General features: G+C 41.4%; 1 protein-coding gene across 2 annotated transcripts in view; it reads right to left on the bottom strand.

Annotated features, from left to right (window-relative positions):
* fgf14 (fibroblast growth factor 14) overlaps positions 1-17073 on the bottom strand; it is a 102010-nt gene that overhangs the window by 39321 nt on the left and 45616 nt on the right. The window contains exon 1 of one of the 2 annotated variants that reach the window (XM_079357230.1): positions 1178-2593. The exons of the other annotated variant lie outside the window; for it this stretch is intronic. Coding sequence (XP_079213356.1) covers positions 1178-1370 — 193 coding nt within the window. The 5' untranslated portion in view covers positions 1371-2593. Of the gene's footprint in view, positions 1-1177; positions 2594-17073 lie in introns of those variants that run through there. 2 annotated transcript variants of the gene reach the window in all.

Below are 17073 nucleotides of genomic sequence, written 5' to 3'. Positions count from 1 at the left end.
ACGGCAGCCTGGAGGATAGATGATTATAATCTGCCATTCTAATGTCCAGATGTGGTTTTATTTCACACCATACACTGTAAAACCGGTAAATTTAAAGCCATTTAAATCCGTGTAATGACCAAGGGCTTGTGAAGGGGACACTTGCACTGACAGCTTTGTGCAAATGAAAGAGACAATCAGCTGTCAAAATGGCTCTTGGTGGACAAGATGAAAGACTAAACCTGATTCTATGTGCTCGTAAAGACAAAAAAAAAAAAAACTGTTTAAAATGCAAGTTTGCTGTTAAATTATCATTACATGGAGATTTTTCTTTTCTGGTGCAACAGGTTTGATACCTGAGGATTCCAAGAGGAACACATGCTATTCAGCCGCCTTCCATCACTCCCTTACAAGGGGAAACAATCAGACTCATTTATTTCCTAAATGAATTAACCTAATTCATTTTTGCAAGAAATATCATCCTCACAGTTGGCACTGGTTCCAGCAGAGTAATGAGTGTTGACAGTGCTCTTTAACGCTCCCAGGTTGCCATATTAAAAGGAAAAAAAAAATGCACATGACATTTTCATAAGTGGATCGGAATCTCAGCTTGAGCAAGAAGAGGCCACTGCTAAGGAAGTGGCGTGAACAAATTATGCATGAAAAGATTAGGTCTGAAAGGCGTAACCTCCATTCTCCATTGGGAGAAATTACCTTTTTGTGTCGTGTTTATGTAGGAAGGCAAGTTTATTTATTCATACAGCATAGACAATCATATATAGAAAATCAGCACATACTGCACGTTAGCTTTATAACGTTCAGAGGCCTGTGTGTTCAGAACCAGCCAGGTGACAGCTCGCTGGACCTGTCAAAACCATGAGGCACAACTTGTCCTGAGCCTGTGAGCTGAGAGGAGATACATAGAAATGAGAAGTAGGTTGGGTCATTTTGAAGCAAAAGGTGGATACTGCACAAACTAGTACAGCTTTATCCCACTGAATATAACTTTTTTTTTTACCAACGGAAGCACACTTTTGGCAATTCTACTCAGAAATAACTGAGTATGATTAATTCTGTTTGTGTACTTTAACCACATGGTAGTGATGTAATAATGACTGTTAGTGGCTTTATTAGAGCTATCAAGCAGTATTTTGTTGTATGCACAAAACAGGCACCTTGCACACCAAAGTTCCCACACCTTGTCTCCGTAGTCTCCGCTTCCTGAGGCCGAAGATGCGCACTTTAGAGAAGATGTCGACCAGGTTTCCATTGCAGAGCCCCTTGTTCTTGTTGGGGCTCTTCCTCCGTCGGTTGGTCGCGGGCCGGTCCAAATGCTGCTCCCGTGCCTGTCTCTTCTGCCTGATCAGCCCACTCGCGATAGCAGCAGCCATGGCTCAAAATGTCACAACTGCTCAGGTCCAGTCTGCACACGGAGCACAGACTACACAAACAGCCGCTTCTCGGAGCTCGCAGCCCGGGTCACAGTCCCATGGCGGCGGCCGAGCGGTCCGTTCCGTGATGTCAAATGTCAAGAATACGAATTTTTCAGGAGATGGGTTTCTTTATATTCCAAACACTACATGATAACTGCGATTTCGGAACAGCTGTCATCATCGTCAGTCGGAAAATTCTTGGACATGGTTGGAAATGAGATCAGTTCATGCGTAATTCCATACATGCAGTCTTGATAAAGAGGCTATATGCCAAACTCACGCGCACGGCGATCTGAGAGGATTTTTCATACCTGCACAGTGATGGTTTTAGTTCATCGGCTGTGACATGTTCAGCAGCATCGCCTCCCTTAAATGTCCAATAACCGGCTGCAGCAGCAGCGTCCGCACAGCACATTCACCCACACTCTCTTGCTTTCTCCCTCCGTTTTCTCCACCTCCACCTCCTCCTTCCAGACGAGGGGTTCTCTGTCAGCAGTCGCTGTTTGGGTGAAGCGGTGGGGACGCCCGTGCATGTGTGCCTCCAGCAAAATCAAGCAAACACAGTCGCCTCCTACGAAGATCAGCACTCGAGTGAAGGCAGGGCAGCCCGGGCAAAGCGAACTCCAAGTTGTCAGTGACCAAAAAATCCGCGACGGCGACTGATCAACAGTGTCACATTTTGAGATGTGGAGAAATATGCACCCGAAGGAGCGTATACGGCAGGACGATTTTTACGCAAACTTGTATTCTAAAAACCTCAAAAGATGTTGTTGTATCACTGAATTTCACATTAAAAAGCCAGCTGCTGCGCGCGACATGAGTCAGGGAGGAAGAAAAACACACATCACCAAAACTGATCTGGATCCGTTGGAGGTGACGTCTGCATTGTGTGACCAGAAGCATACACATATACAAACTTAAGAGCCCCACACGGCGATTAGAAGAAGATGGCACTTCTCATACAGAGCCCACGGTGTGCTGAGAGATGCATGTATGACGATCGGTTTTATAAAGGCGGTTACAGAGAGGAGCGTTCATTTTCCCCACTCTCAGTGAAAAGAAAACGCTTCAGTCCGTCTATAAACCACAGATCAACAAATCCTCCCTATCAACAAGTCCTAACCACTCTTAAGTACACGCCTGAGTGGAATGGATTTCCTCCCCTCACTCTCCCCTCCTTCCTCTCGACCACCAAGCCCCTGCTTGAAGGGGAACGAGCGCGCGGATCGTCACATTGAAATACATCATTCATATAGGCTACATTGAAATCAAACAGCGGATATTTATGTACAAGACACGTTTATGTCTTTCCAGAAGGAATGGAAACCAAAAGAGAAATGGATGAGACAGAATGAGCTGTGTTTGTAAAGTGTATTTCTTCCTTTGTTTCCAGACAAATCTGCTTAATTTATGCTTATCAATTCAATAAAGCTATAACCACTTTATGTTAGGAATCTGTGGGGGAATACGAGTGTGGCAGAGGAACCCATTTCTGCTGGGGGGGTTTTTTCCCCCACTGCAAGCCGGTCACATATATTTGCTGTGTGGTTTCAGCACCTCGGACAGCTCCGCTAATTTCAGCACCGAGCATTCATCTCAGTCCAGCACCATAACCTTTACTTGGACGTCCACTCGGGACTTGTGGACGTGAACCACAAGCACCAGGAGATCCACTTAACGCCTCACTTCACCATAATAGTCCATATGTTAAACGCTGAACCGGACGCACCGCCCTAAAACAACTAAAACTGCGTATAAAGTAAAAACAACTATGAAATCCTTTGGTCTTGTTTTGTGGTTGAATATCATCTAAGGCTCAGGAATTAAAACTCAAGAGAGCCATCTGCTGTTTGTGACTGTAATTAAACATTTGGGCTCATAGGGGAGAGGAGCGTTGGAGCATCGCCGTGTTTGTGAAGCGCGTTCATTCAACGCACGACAGAAGCACCTGTTGATGCCCAGCTGGACGGATGTGAGAAAACAGAAGGGGTTGAACCGGCAGATACACAACTATTCAGTGTGATAAGTCGGCTTTCATAATTCCCATAACAATAAGAGTCTGGGAACTGATGAAACGTGCTTCTTAACTCCCTATACATTCCTTATCAAATCCACATGATTTTTTTATGGTCACACTTATTAGGGGTGTTGTTTCGCTTGTCCATCATCGTTTTTACGCAGCACTCTTTCAGTGTCGAGCTGGAGAGGCACGCAGAGTTGGTGTCTCGTGGCAGTGCAGTGAAAAGCTGCTGCTCCGCGCTGCTGGAGGAGACACACACTGCAGTTAACGCTCCAGCCAGCAGCGGACACTGTCAGATCAACAATGGTGGGTGCACCCACGGCACCGAGGTGCAGGAGCAGCCCTGTTACTGTTACACACACAGAGAGAGAGAGAGAGAGAGAGAGAGAGAGAGAGAGAGAGATTGGTAACGTACATTTACGTTGATGCTATGGGCTTGTATTCCTTGATTGTAAAATTGCAGCTTCAGGAAACTGAGGGATTTGGGAATACAACCCTGCAGGATTAGCCATTTTAAGCAGCAGACTGTGTCTGCAAATTGCTTTTTACAAATAGATAAGTCTGTATACTGGATGATAATGTGAACCACGATAATTTAACAATGTCTATTTCAGGCAGGGGAATTCACAGAAAGGAGAATTTAGAAATTAGGCAATTAAAACGGGGAGACCCAATGTGAAAGAATGTGCTACAAGTGTCCTCAATTTGAAGCCAAGATGACAAAAGTTATGTAATTATGTTTTAGTAATGTTTTTCAGCTATTTGCTGATGTCGTTGCTTTGATGGTTGGGTAAAATTGTGTTTTTATGCATTTTTCCTGCCAATAAAATCTTCAAACGGTCGACAAATTGTTACTTTGTGCAGGATTTTGATCCATTTTTTTCCACAGATGCATGCATTTTCTTTGATATATTTAAGTAATAAGTTAGCTCTATAAATTATACAGATGTGGCACTCTTACAAAGCGCAAAATAACCCTGATGCACCCATGCGTTGGAATAAAAGAGACTCTGCACTTTTTGGCTTTCACTGTTTCACTCACACAAACTCAGTTTGAATGCATACACAGTCAAACCATCTTTCTACACGCTGCTCTGACATGCACAATCTTCACCACAGCGCACACTGTTAGAGCCAGAATAATCCATGAGTTTCAACTACTGGAGTCCCTTCCCATATCAAACAGAATACAATGTGAGCTGTCAGAAAGCACATCAAAACCCTGAGAAATGAGTCATTTATGAGGTGGAAATAAGGGCGCACATACCTACATTTTTTTTCCTCCTGCATGTGAATGAGTGGCCGTCCATGGCGGTCCCATTCCAAAGCCAGAGAAGCGTCTCAGACCTTTTTCCTGTGACTTCTCGGACCCCATTTATACTGGCCTTTTCAAGCACCTAACATTGTTATGGTGAGCTGACAACGAGCCCTCAGCTCAAACACTAGAAACACCTTCATTCAGCGGGCGAACAGAGAGAGGCAGTTAGATTAACAAGTTTAGACATTTCATCTGAGGCTGGAAGCAAATTCAAGAGGACTAAATGCTGCCTGAGGAGCTAATTTGCAAGAAATAAGCCAATTGCAAAGACAAAAGAAAAAAAAAAACGTGAAATACTGTGCAAAAAAAAATTTTTTACATAGCAATCTGTTTATAAAGAGAATACCAGAGCCAATTAGTGTATCCCCTGTACTGAAAACTGAAAGTAAAAGCAGCTCCAGATGCAGACTTGTGAAGCTTCATCAGGGTCGGAACATTTTAATCGAATCTCCTGCCAGGGGAATCACATTACTGTTAGCTAGATGTCCTGCTGCAGAGGAAAACGCAAATGTCACCCACTGGAAGCTGGATAAACAACCCATTTGATTATTGCTGTTACTTTGCTGCAGGGCCGTGTTCTTTTATCACCGTCCTGATAGGAAAAACAAGCAGCGAGACTCAGCAGTTCTCAGACGCCGGGTAAATGGAAAAAAAAGAAGCACCAACCTGCCAGAACCAGATCACAAAGCATTATCAATGAGGGGCTTCATTTAAAGTGTGATGAGTTATGACTAAGCAGGGATTTGTGTCATTTCCTTTTTTTTTTACCGCTCTTCATCTCATCCTCCCTTTGCTTTGGCTGTTTAATCATTGAGTATCATGAGTCCGTCTACAGAAGCAATAACAGCTTATAGCCAGCTTACAGGCTGAAGAGTGTGTGTGTGTGTGTGTGTGTGTGTGTTTCATTTGTTTTGATGAGTCTAATAGTTGAGCTCCACATAAAGGCCATGTAAGAGGGGATGGAAACAAAGAGCTTTTGTTAATGGGCCACAAAATTAAAAGTGAACGCTGAGGCCTGGAGGAGGACGAAGGCCGGTCAATCCAGCAGACTCAAGGGACCAACAATATCACAACTGAAGGTGATGGAAGAAAGATCACACCCTGTGTGTTAGACAAACAATGTCGAGGTTTATGTCATCCTCTGAAAGTTTGGCTTGTCACGAAGATGCTCTTCAAAGCCAATTTTAAAAAGACTTTGTCATAAATATAAAAGGAAAACGAGTAAGAGAGCATGTGTTATTTTTATGCCACTCGTTTATGCTCACAGGGCAGTGAGACTTTTTCTTTAAATACATTCATTGCAAATGTAGAACTCCTGTGTGCAACTTTCAGTTTGGCGATGCCTTTACTGATGTTGTTCTGTGGATGGGATGAGTAAGAGGTGTTGTATGATGTAAAGTATTCTCTTGTTTTCTTCCAGCAGTCGAACGAGTCTTTGCTGTGAAGAAGGTCAACAAAGAGCGTCCATGCAGCTTCCTCTAAGTCACTTCATCTGACATCGATCCCGTGGCAGTGGTTGCCATCATTAAGAATGACTACAATGACATTTCTAGTTTGATGCTGATGGGTCTGGTTTGTACGGTGGCCTGCAAGTTCAAAGGCAAAAAAAAATTTCTCTGAAATGCAAAAAAAAAAAAAAAATTTAAACAAACAAAAAAAAACAATGCAGAAAATACCTCATGAAACTAAAAACATGTCATGTTTTTGTTTAGTACTACATGTTGAAGGTGTAACTCTAAGTAGTTAAAGGTGTCGTATGTGTGTGAAAAGGGAAGGCGTAATAAGCTAAAGCTTTAGCCTACACAATTTTGTTCAGCTTAATCCCTCATTGTGTTTTATTATTATTCAGATTTTTTGATACAGTCGGTATAACATGACAAGAAGCCTTAAATTCCTCATTATGTGACTATCGCTTCTCATCTTTAAGAAATCGGCTCTGTGTATTTCCTGAAGCTGTCAGATAACATGCAGGTGAATTAATGAATACCGTTGCTATAGTGTGATCAGCTGAAAGGAAATCCGTAAGTGTTGCTTGATCACCGACACCGCCGCCCCTTCTTCACTGTCAATGCATAATAGATTTGAAAAGGTTAGAAAACAACCCCGGAGAGATTCCGAGACAGACGAGCGCTCGGGTCCATGTGTTAAGTTTCTGCTCACAGACCTTTAAAAAGCTGCTCCATCATCTCACACAGAGGCTCATAAAATCATTTGAATGTACATCATATAGTCCCTGCTGGCTGCACTAAATATGCCACCAGAGAATACTTATGGCAACATTACAACATGTCTCTCTGTTGTGAGCTTGATGGAGTGTTGTCCCGCCCCCAGGGACCAAGACTGGAGCGGGCCTGAGGTGTGGAGCCTCCGACAGAGACATTAATGAAACACAGTGTGAGCTGCACTCACAAATAGCTTACTCCGAAATTAAAAAAAAAAGCTGGTTAACCCTTAAGTGGCTGAATTCAGCATAAAATGAACCACTTCTGGTTGTTTCTTTAAGTGTAGAGACATCAGAGAGGGGCAGGGATATCGGGGGGTCAAACAATTACATCTTATTTAATTTAAATGTTGGATTTTCTCTGTGGCAAAGCGAAAGAAGTCATCTAATTAAGTCTTCCTGGAAGCTATAACGCTGGGCAGTAGGTCACTTAGTAAAAAAAGAAAAGCCTCAATGTTTGTCGAGGCTTTTAACCAGCCACTAATAAGAAAAATAAAAACTTGAGTGCTGTAACTATTAGCGATTACACACAGCCCTGTGGCCCTATCACCAGAAGAGATCAGTTAAACACTGAATAATAAATAATCATTCGCACAACACTTTAGTTTGATCATGGATCATTTGTGATGAAGTCAATCATTAAAGCGGCGATCAGGAATTTTTACAGTGTTGATTTTGGCGCCCCCTTGTGGCCAGCAATGGTACCTCTTTTGGTTTAGTATTTGTATTTGTTTTTGCAACACATATGATCCACAAAAAAAAGTCAACTGACTGTTCTTACAGCATGTTTACCATTACAAGCAGCTAATTCTATCATGAAGATAGAATTATTAACCTTCCCTAAAAGGTTCATGTTAAATGTTGTATTTATATATACTGGCTTCTGATACAGAGAGGTCCACACTGAGCTTCATAGATGATCTAAAGAATCGAGTTTTCTTCAAGGGCTTTATAATTTAACTAAACACGTTTGAAAGAAGAATATAGTGAATATTTGATAAACCCTGAGGGGAAAATTCAATTCTACTGTCTGTTGTTAAACGTGCAACTGCTACCTCAGCAGCGCTCAGGAAATGATCGAGCACCTCTCCAGCGACCCAGCCCGATTTTCAGATTTGGTGCACACCTGGACTTGGACCAGCAACCCTCTGCTTTCCAACCCAAGTCCCTACAGACTGGGTTATCATATACATTCAGTTATTCTAGCTGTTAAATAGTCACACATCAGAGCCAAATTCAAACGGTTTCCTCACCATGAAAAACAACTGGTCACAGTGGTTAATGTACCACAGAGAAGAAGAGGACAAACAGAAAGATCTGGAAGCTAGGAGAAGAGAAAATGATCCCAAAGCTGACATAAGACACAAAGCCAAACTGTCACAACTGAGGAGTCATCACGCACTTCTCCTCTCTTCTCTCTGTCTTTCTCTCTGTCACACACACACACACACACACACACACACACACACACACACACACACACACACACACACACACACACACGCACACACACACTTCAGCCTTTGATCCTATTTTTAAGTCTGCAGCAGTGATGGAATGTGCCGTGTCAGCAGCTCTGCAGAGTGAGCTTCCTTGGAGAAGCCCTGAGCATTGTGGGAGAATATCAATTAGTCCGAACCCCTCTGGAAAGGCACGCAGTCGAGCTAAAGGCCGACACCGAGAGTGTGTGTAGCTGAATGTGCTTTATTTTTCATTTCTTAGACAGCGGATGTGTGTTTTGATTGATAGGTGTGTGGGTAAGCAGACACAGTGTGTACCAACTTGGAAATGCATGGAGAGCATAGGTGAGCACATTAATATTTATCAGCTGGTGATGCAGGTGAGGGTTCGGGGTGTGTTTGGCTGATGGGGGGTTTAATAGAATGGTAATGAGGGTGAAGTCAGGTCAGGCCAGTTTGTGAATTCAGAGCTGTGATATGAGCAAAATCAGGTCAGTGAATGCAACTGTGGATGTAAGAAATGTTCGTGTGGTTCTGGCGAATTATCACTTTGAAGATTCCGTTTTTGCACAGATTATATCAACCAGACGTAACATGCTGTAAATGAGTTTAAAGAGCCAGAGGCTGGAAGAGGTATCTCCACTGTGTATCAGGATTTAACGCTAAGCTCAACTTTTGATAAAAAAAAAAAAAAGAGATCTAAAATATTTGACAGGCTGAATCTCTATGTCCTCCCTAAACGTTGAGCACTCGCGCACTTAATTGATTTCACCTGTGGAGTGTAAAGTGCACGAGGCTGCAAGGCCTCCAAAAGGTTTCATGTAAATGGGACACTTTGTGACTTCTCTTCAGCATGATGTCATGTGGTATTTTGTATTTTTATTAATTTTTTACTTTACTTACTCACAGCCATGGTACTTATAAAACGTTCTTACATAATAGGTCTGTATGTAAATGTCTCCGCTGTGGGATAAATAAAGCTTTACTTTATGTTATATATAATGGGACTAATGTGCTCTCTCCTTTTTTTCTGTTTTATGGCGTTTGATTACCTTTCCCTTCTTTTGGGCTTCCCCAAGTAATCTTATCTTCGTCGTCACAATGCTCTGAACTATGGATAATTCCCTCACGCCAAGTCTGCAGATATGCCCACTAACGGACGGGGTGCATGAAGGGCTCGTAAAGTCAGCCAGAAATCCCTCATGCACTTGACAATTCAACGGTGGGACAGCACGAAGCCCTTATCAGAGTCAGTGAGTGTGTGAGGGTGGACAATAGATAGACAGAGATAGATAGACAGAGATAGATAGATAGATACTGGGACTTAAAGGCCACTGCACTTTCACTTGTTGGGTCTGATTCTCAACTAAATCCTTGTTTCCTCATCTTGTAATAATTGCAACTGAAATTTTTACCAAATTTACACCAAATGTAAAACGTTTCTCCACATCTGGTAGACTAAAATCTGACTTTGACAAAAAAGATTTGATTATATTTATTTATGTGTCAAGCACACAAAGTGCCCAACCCTCATATACGATATTTGCAGTGGTTTAACATTACAAAGTTGCATCTATCTAGTGAAAACGGTTTCATGTCAGTTCAAACTATTTATTTTTTTAATAAGCCCTCGTGTAAAGCAATAAAAACAACTCCCATGAGCCCTTGCTACTTTAAGTCCGATCACCTCTTTTGAGACTGTTTGGATTTAGAGTGAAAACGTCTAACAGCAACAAATGAGTTTTATTGTTGCTGCTGATCTTAGCTGAAACAGAACACTAGAGATTTCCCACCAGGGAAAGAATAACTGTTTGATTTCATGTTGAAAAAAAGAACGCAAAAAGTAATATAGCGTTACATAACATGAGTTATAAACTTGATGACAACATGACAAATTGTGCTCTTGTTAATGGAACCAAAGCCATAAAAAATAACACACTGCATGAAATATTATGTCCAATAAGTGTGTGTGTGTGTGCGTGTGTGTGTGTGTGTGTGTGTGTGTGTGTGTGTGTGTGTGTGTGTGTGTGTCCAATTCGTGGAGGTCTATTATATGACATGCGCCATAGATCTCCGATGAGACAGTGTGTGAACGGGACCTCAGCCACCTCTGATTGAGAACAGCAATAAAGTGTTCCCCAAGAGACAATGAAAGACTAATGGTGTCTGTAACGGCCGGAGCTATGACGCTAATCGTCATTAGCAGGGGCCACACTTTGGCTGCGGTGACCCTCTCGGTCGGGAGGATAAAGTTAGAAGAAATGGATTATATCCTGCCACTATAGGAAGAATGCATGTGTGTGTGTGTGTGTGTGTGTGACTGTGAGCTAATGGAGGTGGCAGGGGGACAGGGAGTACAGTGATTAGTCTAAAGTGACGGGGTTAATACTTCGATATGACAGCAGTCATTACAGGCAGACACTCAGACAGCCATTAACTCTGTCGCAGATCAAATGTTACCAAAGCTACGAATACATCAAGCACGTCCTGTCCTGTATCGCTGCTGCACACGCTCAGTCTCACTGCAGCACAACCACGGAGGTGTTCCTGTTCGTCTGTGATCTCTGAGGTGGAGAACAGAAGGTGAAGTCCAAACTCCAGAACAACACAACATGCACATCTTTCTATTAGAGTTACGTCTGTTTCACTTCTCCTTTTTTAAGCTCATCCTATTAACAGCTGGATTTGTACTTAATATGACTGCAGTACTTAGAATAAATCTGCTCCTTCTTCATACGAGCCAGTGATTGGCTTTAGCTGTAATCCATGTTTTCCAGCAGATTAATGCCGTCCAAGACCTTGTCAAGAGATCTTTATTTAACATTCTCTTCAGTGATAGAATTACGAAAGGCATGCAATTACAATCCTGTATGCTGATAAACAATAACTCAGCTGTGCACTGCTGATACTAAACTGGATTAAACTGTTTTCACTGAGCCGACTGCGCAGGACTTCTGCTCTACACGTTGTGCACACACTGCTTTATTTCTTTAAATGATCTGCACTTTTTTATTTCTTTTTCTACTCTTAATTCTTTTCATCAAACTCTATTTCTTACTTGGATTTTTTAAGGAAAGAGCAACTGTAACAAATAAATCCCCCACTGAGGATGCAAAAAAAAAAATTTCAATAAACATAAGAACTGTAGTCCTTGTAAAAGAACAACATGTAGAATACATATAAAACCTTCTGAGTTAAACGTGCTCATGAGCAGAACCCTGATGGGACACACAGCACACTAACATGTTGCACAAAGGGCCAAGAGTGCACCGCCTGTAATCTGACGACACAGAACATTCGTCACTTTCAGATGGACATTAACTGGATTCAAGAATAAAAAAATTGCATTATGAGAGAATATGTTTTTAAGGAGGTGTTCTTAAATCCAAAGGAACCTTTCATTAAGGCGCACTTGACAAAGGTTCAGAGGGCCTGAAATTGGTGATACTTCCAAGAGCGAGTGTGCTGGATTTTCTTTTTTTCTTTTTTTTGAAGTCATGTTTTTCTTTTCAAAGATACTTGATTTGGAATTCAAGTTAAGAAACCACACGAGCATGTCATGTTACCATGATGCCATATAAGTCGATCAGTCATTATAAGCATAAAAAAAACAATATTCCGATACTTCACTAAAGACAAACTCAACCAAAGAATCGATTTAGTGAAACGCGTAAAGATGCAAAACATTTTAGTCTGGTGCACAAACAGCTGGCTTACAGAGAGGCGACTGGAGGTGCTCCTAATAAAAACATTGTGACTATTGTAACTGCACTGTATGCAAACGGTTAAAGTGAATGCAGCCTCTTGCAGCATTAAAGCACATACACACACACACACACACACACACACACACACACACACACACACACACACACACACACACACACACACACACACACACACACACACACACACACACACACACACACACACACACACACACACACACACACACACACACACACACACACACACACACACTTTACTTGACATATGGCTGTAGTGTTAGTTTAAAGGAGCCTTGATATAGATTCATAATCTGGGTAGATATAAGAAGGCTGTTCAAAAGACGTGCATTAGGTGCACTATTCTCCATCATAAGCATCACACCACACTGTCAAACACAAATCAAATGTGATCCTGTTTCACAACAAGGATGAAAAGGCAGACCTCGAGCTTGTTTTTAACCCTACCGTCATGCTTAAATCATTCCTCACTAAATGCTTTGCTTCTCTTCAGCCACTAGAGGGCAGTGCAGAGCTCAGCAGGACGCTGCCTCTTCATGAACAACACTGAAATCCTGCAGCACACGGAGTCTTACTGTACAGAGGATGAGCGTTTGTGAGTTTTTAAAGGACAGAAGATTTGTGATGGCAAAGCAGATAAAGATGTTCCATTCAGCTGAGCTCCATCAACTCTAGTTTACAATAATGAAGCAAAACATTGACCCACAGAATAAAACATAAAGCGCCCTTTTTGGGATGAAGAAGTCATGTGAGTGTTTTTCTCCTGACTTTAGCCAAAATATACTACACTCCCATTGCAACAAGACAAGCAGCTGTCAGAAGAGAGGTGAAAAACTGAAACCTGTTACAGGAAAATAAAACTCTCGTCCTAGACCAACAAGATGCCACAGAAGAAGACACTATGTTTGAGCATTTCTGACAATCATTATAAACTCATTGAGATTAAAAATCTCTTTTTCAAGAGCGTCCTGGACATAACAAGCAGCAACACAAGAACAGAGTTTCAGACAGACAACGAGCAGCCAAACATAGACATACAAAAATACATCAAATAAATCCTTGGGCAATTGAAAGACACAGATAACAGTTTGGAGCAGAAAATGTTTTTTCAGAATTATCCATAAACATATCGATGACATGGACTGTGAGTCAGTTGATCAAATGTAAGCGTCAATCAATCAACTCATCACTGTACTGACAACAAGATGATCACTGTGATGGATGAGCAGATTGGGCTGTTTTATAAAGATAGGCCATAATGTGATCGGGATTCTGGGTGAATAATTCAACGATAATTAATCCTGTATTGTTGACTGATGCTGCATGTACATTCAATCGCTGTTTAATCACTGCAAATACATTCTTTTTTACGTGTGTGTGTGTGTGTGTGTGTGTGTGTTTGTACGATACAGAGGGAAAGTGACTTTAAAGTTTTGAAAAAAGGAAAGTGGCATTTGTTTACGTTTGTGTGTGTGTGTGTGTGTGTGTGTGTGTGTGTGTGTGTGTGTGTTATGTAATAGGGCTGTGTAATGCATAGATCAGAGCCTCAGGTCAAACAGTTTCCAATCGCGGTCAGTATTGCGGCGCCATAGGTCCAACTGCACACGCATGCACTGAAAGGGGGGCAACAAGGGGGCACAGAACTGTTGCCTTTGTGTTAGTAATGAAGAAAGCAGATATTCACGGTCAAAAATAATAAACAGAACTACAGAAGTTTTAGATGATGCGAGACTTCTCGAGATGTTTTCACACTACGTCTCCTCTTTCGGCTATTCGCAACAGGTTCAAGATTCCGTGCAGGTTAGAGGAAAAGAAGAAAAGCAGGCGATGCAACAAGACAAAATGTGACGACTCAGCTCAAATCGACAGAACAATGACAAAATAGACCCCTCGCTGTTTATACCCAAAGGGTCCAATTAACATATATGCAAATCAGGATAATGAAATAATCATCATAGATATGTGAGCTTCATTAAAACGGAGGCATGGGTACCTTGGAGCAGTTTTTTTTTAACTCCATGTTCAAGTTAAAAGATATTAAAGAGTGGAGGAAAAGATTTTTAAAAAAAAGCCCACTGTCAAATGCAGTGTTTCACTTGCATGTCGGCTGTTGGGCTCTAATGAGAAATGACACATTTGTAATTACTGTGGACTATAATTAGCTAGTGTGTAAGTGAGATGCCAGAGCTGAAGTCTATGACTTAGCTGCACGCGTACGAGGGGCGTCTTTCAACGTTCAGCTTTAAATCTCACCGACTTCAATTCAGCTGCAGAAACAAACGGTCATGTGCTGATTTTCTCTCCTTGTGAATCAGGCTGTTGGGGGCGGGACTTAATTTGTGAGTGCAGGAATTTGGCAGGACAAAGCACTGCACTGTGTGGACGTGGATGCTGGCCTGAGCTCACTCACCTCCTCCTTCACGCCTACCTACAACCTACAGAGGGGGAGGATGAGGAGGAGGAGGAGGGACAGGGTTTTTTATATATATATATAATATCAGCGGCCTCAGGATTTACCATCTGAGGGTTTTGGCAGAAGAAATATAAGCAGATGATAACAATGTATTATGATATATCACTGACCTCACTGGTACTGCCTATTAGCTTCACGGTTTAAGTGGTAACACATCAAACTTGATTTTTGTACAACTTTGTTCAATTTTGATGTTTTTGTAAAAAAAAATAAAAAAAAAAAATAAATAAAGTGTTTATTACTCTGTGATTTTTTTTATTAGTGCACAACATAATCTCGTGTGTACAACTCTCAGATGATTGAAAAACCTAAAGTGATGCAAATGCCACTTTTAAATTGAATGTTCAAAATGAATGAATGTCCCCTTCAATTCCTTTTTGCCTCGAATGCTTGTGCACTTTTATTGAAGATAAATGTTGAATGAAGGGCTTTTAAAGCTTGTTTAGTAGTTTTACATTGTTTTACCGTTGTATAAATCATCCGAGTTCGTCTTTTACCCTCTACTGTCATGTTTTGCCAAAATACTTTTGAATAGACTTCTTCCTCTGGAGCTTCTGGGAGGGAAGAAGTCGGAGCAAAAAGCAGGGAATGTATGTTTTGATGAGTATATGAATGGACGGTGGAAAGAGGAAGGGATGTTCTAAGCGTCTGTTAATGTTGTGATACTTGTTTCAACATAAAAACTTTATAGGCTTCTGAATTCGTTGCACCCACATGAACTTGGGCACACCACGACAGCAATACTCTACTCTTATTTTTAGAAGACGACAGAGACTTTAGGTTGAGCATCATTTCAAGGGAAATGATGAGAAGCAGGCAGAGAGCAAAATGTGCTGATTTAAAAATGCTGTGCTAAGTGAGGGGGAAAGAGTAATAATCATACTTATAAAAGCATATTGTGAGGTAAATCCACAGGTGAAGTTGTTCATAAAAAAAACATTACATAACGTCATTAGATCAAGGTCTTGTGTTGAGGACGTTAAAGCATGTAGCAGGCAACTGTCGCTAAGCCGTGTGTATTTCCCAGAGGAAGCATGTTCTTCTGTTAAACCGTCGTTTCAGGTTTTTCCCTCCGACCGATGGAGGAGTTGACCTTTCGACACAGCTCTAAAAATAGCAACATATCAAAGGGAAGGGATGGGAAACTCACGGGATACTCAGGACTCTTGGGAAGTCCAGGTATACACAAATGTCTGCACTTACAATAGATGCTACTCGCACGTACGCACTACATTGCACACGCTCACAGGTTCCTCTCCATCAGCCCCCCCCCCACCCCCCCACCCCGACACCAGGTCAATTCCTGCTCAGGGGAAACGGGCTCCTTTTCTCATCGACGGGCTCAAATTAGATCGCTTTAACTCATCTGTCTTACAGAGAGGTCGCAGTCTTGTTTCTCCTCGGTGTAACAGCACCAGCAGATACAGCTGCAACAGATAGCTTGTGTCAACGCTGCTGTTCATGGGATACCAGTCTGCTGTCCTCACTGTGGCTTTTGGTGCTGAGACTCAGACTATTTATTTTGGATAAATATCGTGAATGTTAAGTCTTGAATGTCTTTTGAGCCCAAAAGCTATGAACATGCAAAGAATAATGAGCTTTTCTGCCCTGTGTCTGCAGATAGGAACAACAGCTTTTCTCTTACTATTTTGGTTACAAGCTGACTATCAGCTAAGTTTCTAACTTGCTGAAATAGTTTTTTTTTTTTTTTTTTTAAATCCAATTTTAATCTATTATTTGTTGTAAAAATCAGGAAATGTGTATAAATACCAGAATTTCTCAGCATGCACACATGCATATGGTGGTCAGCGCTGCACTACAGAAGTAAAAAAAACAAAAAAAAACATAACTACATTTTAAAAACTTTAGCAGTTAAAACACCAGGAGAAAATCAAACTCCCAATGAACGACTGCGTTGCTACAAATCTGCTGAATTTGCCAAAAGAAATGCGTCATTTAAAGCTAAGAAGTTCACAATTATACGTTTAAGAACTCTATATATGTCAATGTTGATTTTCTGCCACTGAAAAAGCAACAAAAACAATTTTACCTCCAAGGTGAGTCTGCAAGCTCAGCAAAATCCTTGATAACGGTTCCAATAAACTTTTGATAGTTCTTGAGGTGATAATTCAACTTCAGGATCACAAAACGATTCATATTCAGCCTCTGCAAGCAATAAATGGAATCAAATTTTCATTCACCTACGTAATAATTGACAACTGAGAGACTGCATGAAGAAAAAACTGTTGGCTTATTAATTACTAAAGACCATTGACTGTATATACAAATGGATGACATGTCTCTACGTCCTAATGAACAAAAGTGAAGTCAGTGAAGAATGCTAGTGACGTTCATTTGAGCCCAGGGATTGGGTGATGAAGATGAGGTATTGACGTTCCGCCATTTCTGCTAACTAAAAACAG

This window comes from Symphodus melops, assembly GCF_947650265.1.
Source record: "Symphodus melops genome assembly, chromosome: 12".
NCBI lineage: Eukaryota > Metazoa > Chordata > Actinopteri > Labriformes > Labridae > Symphodus > Symphodus melops.
Note: the sequence above shows the minus strand (reverse complement) of the source record. Positions and strands in the feature narration are given on the sequence as shown.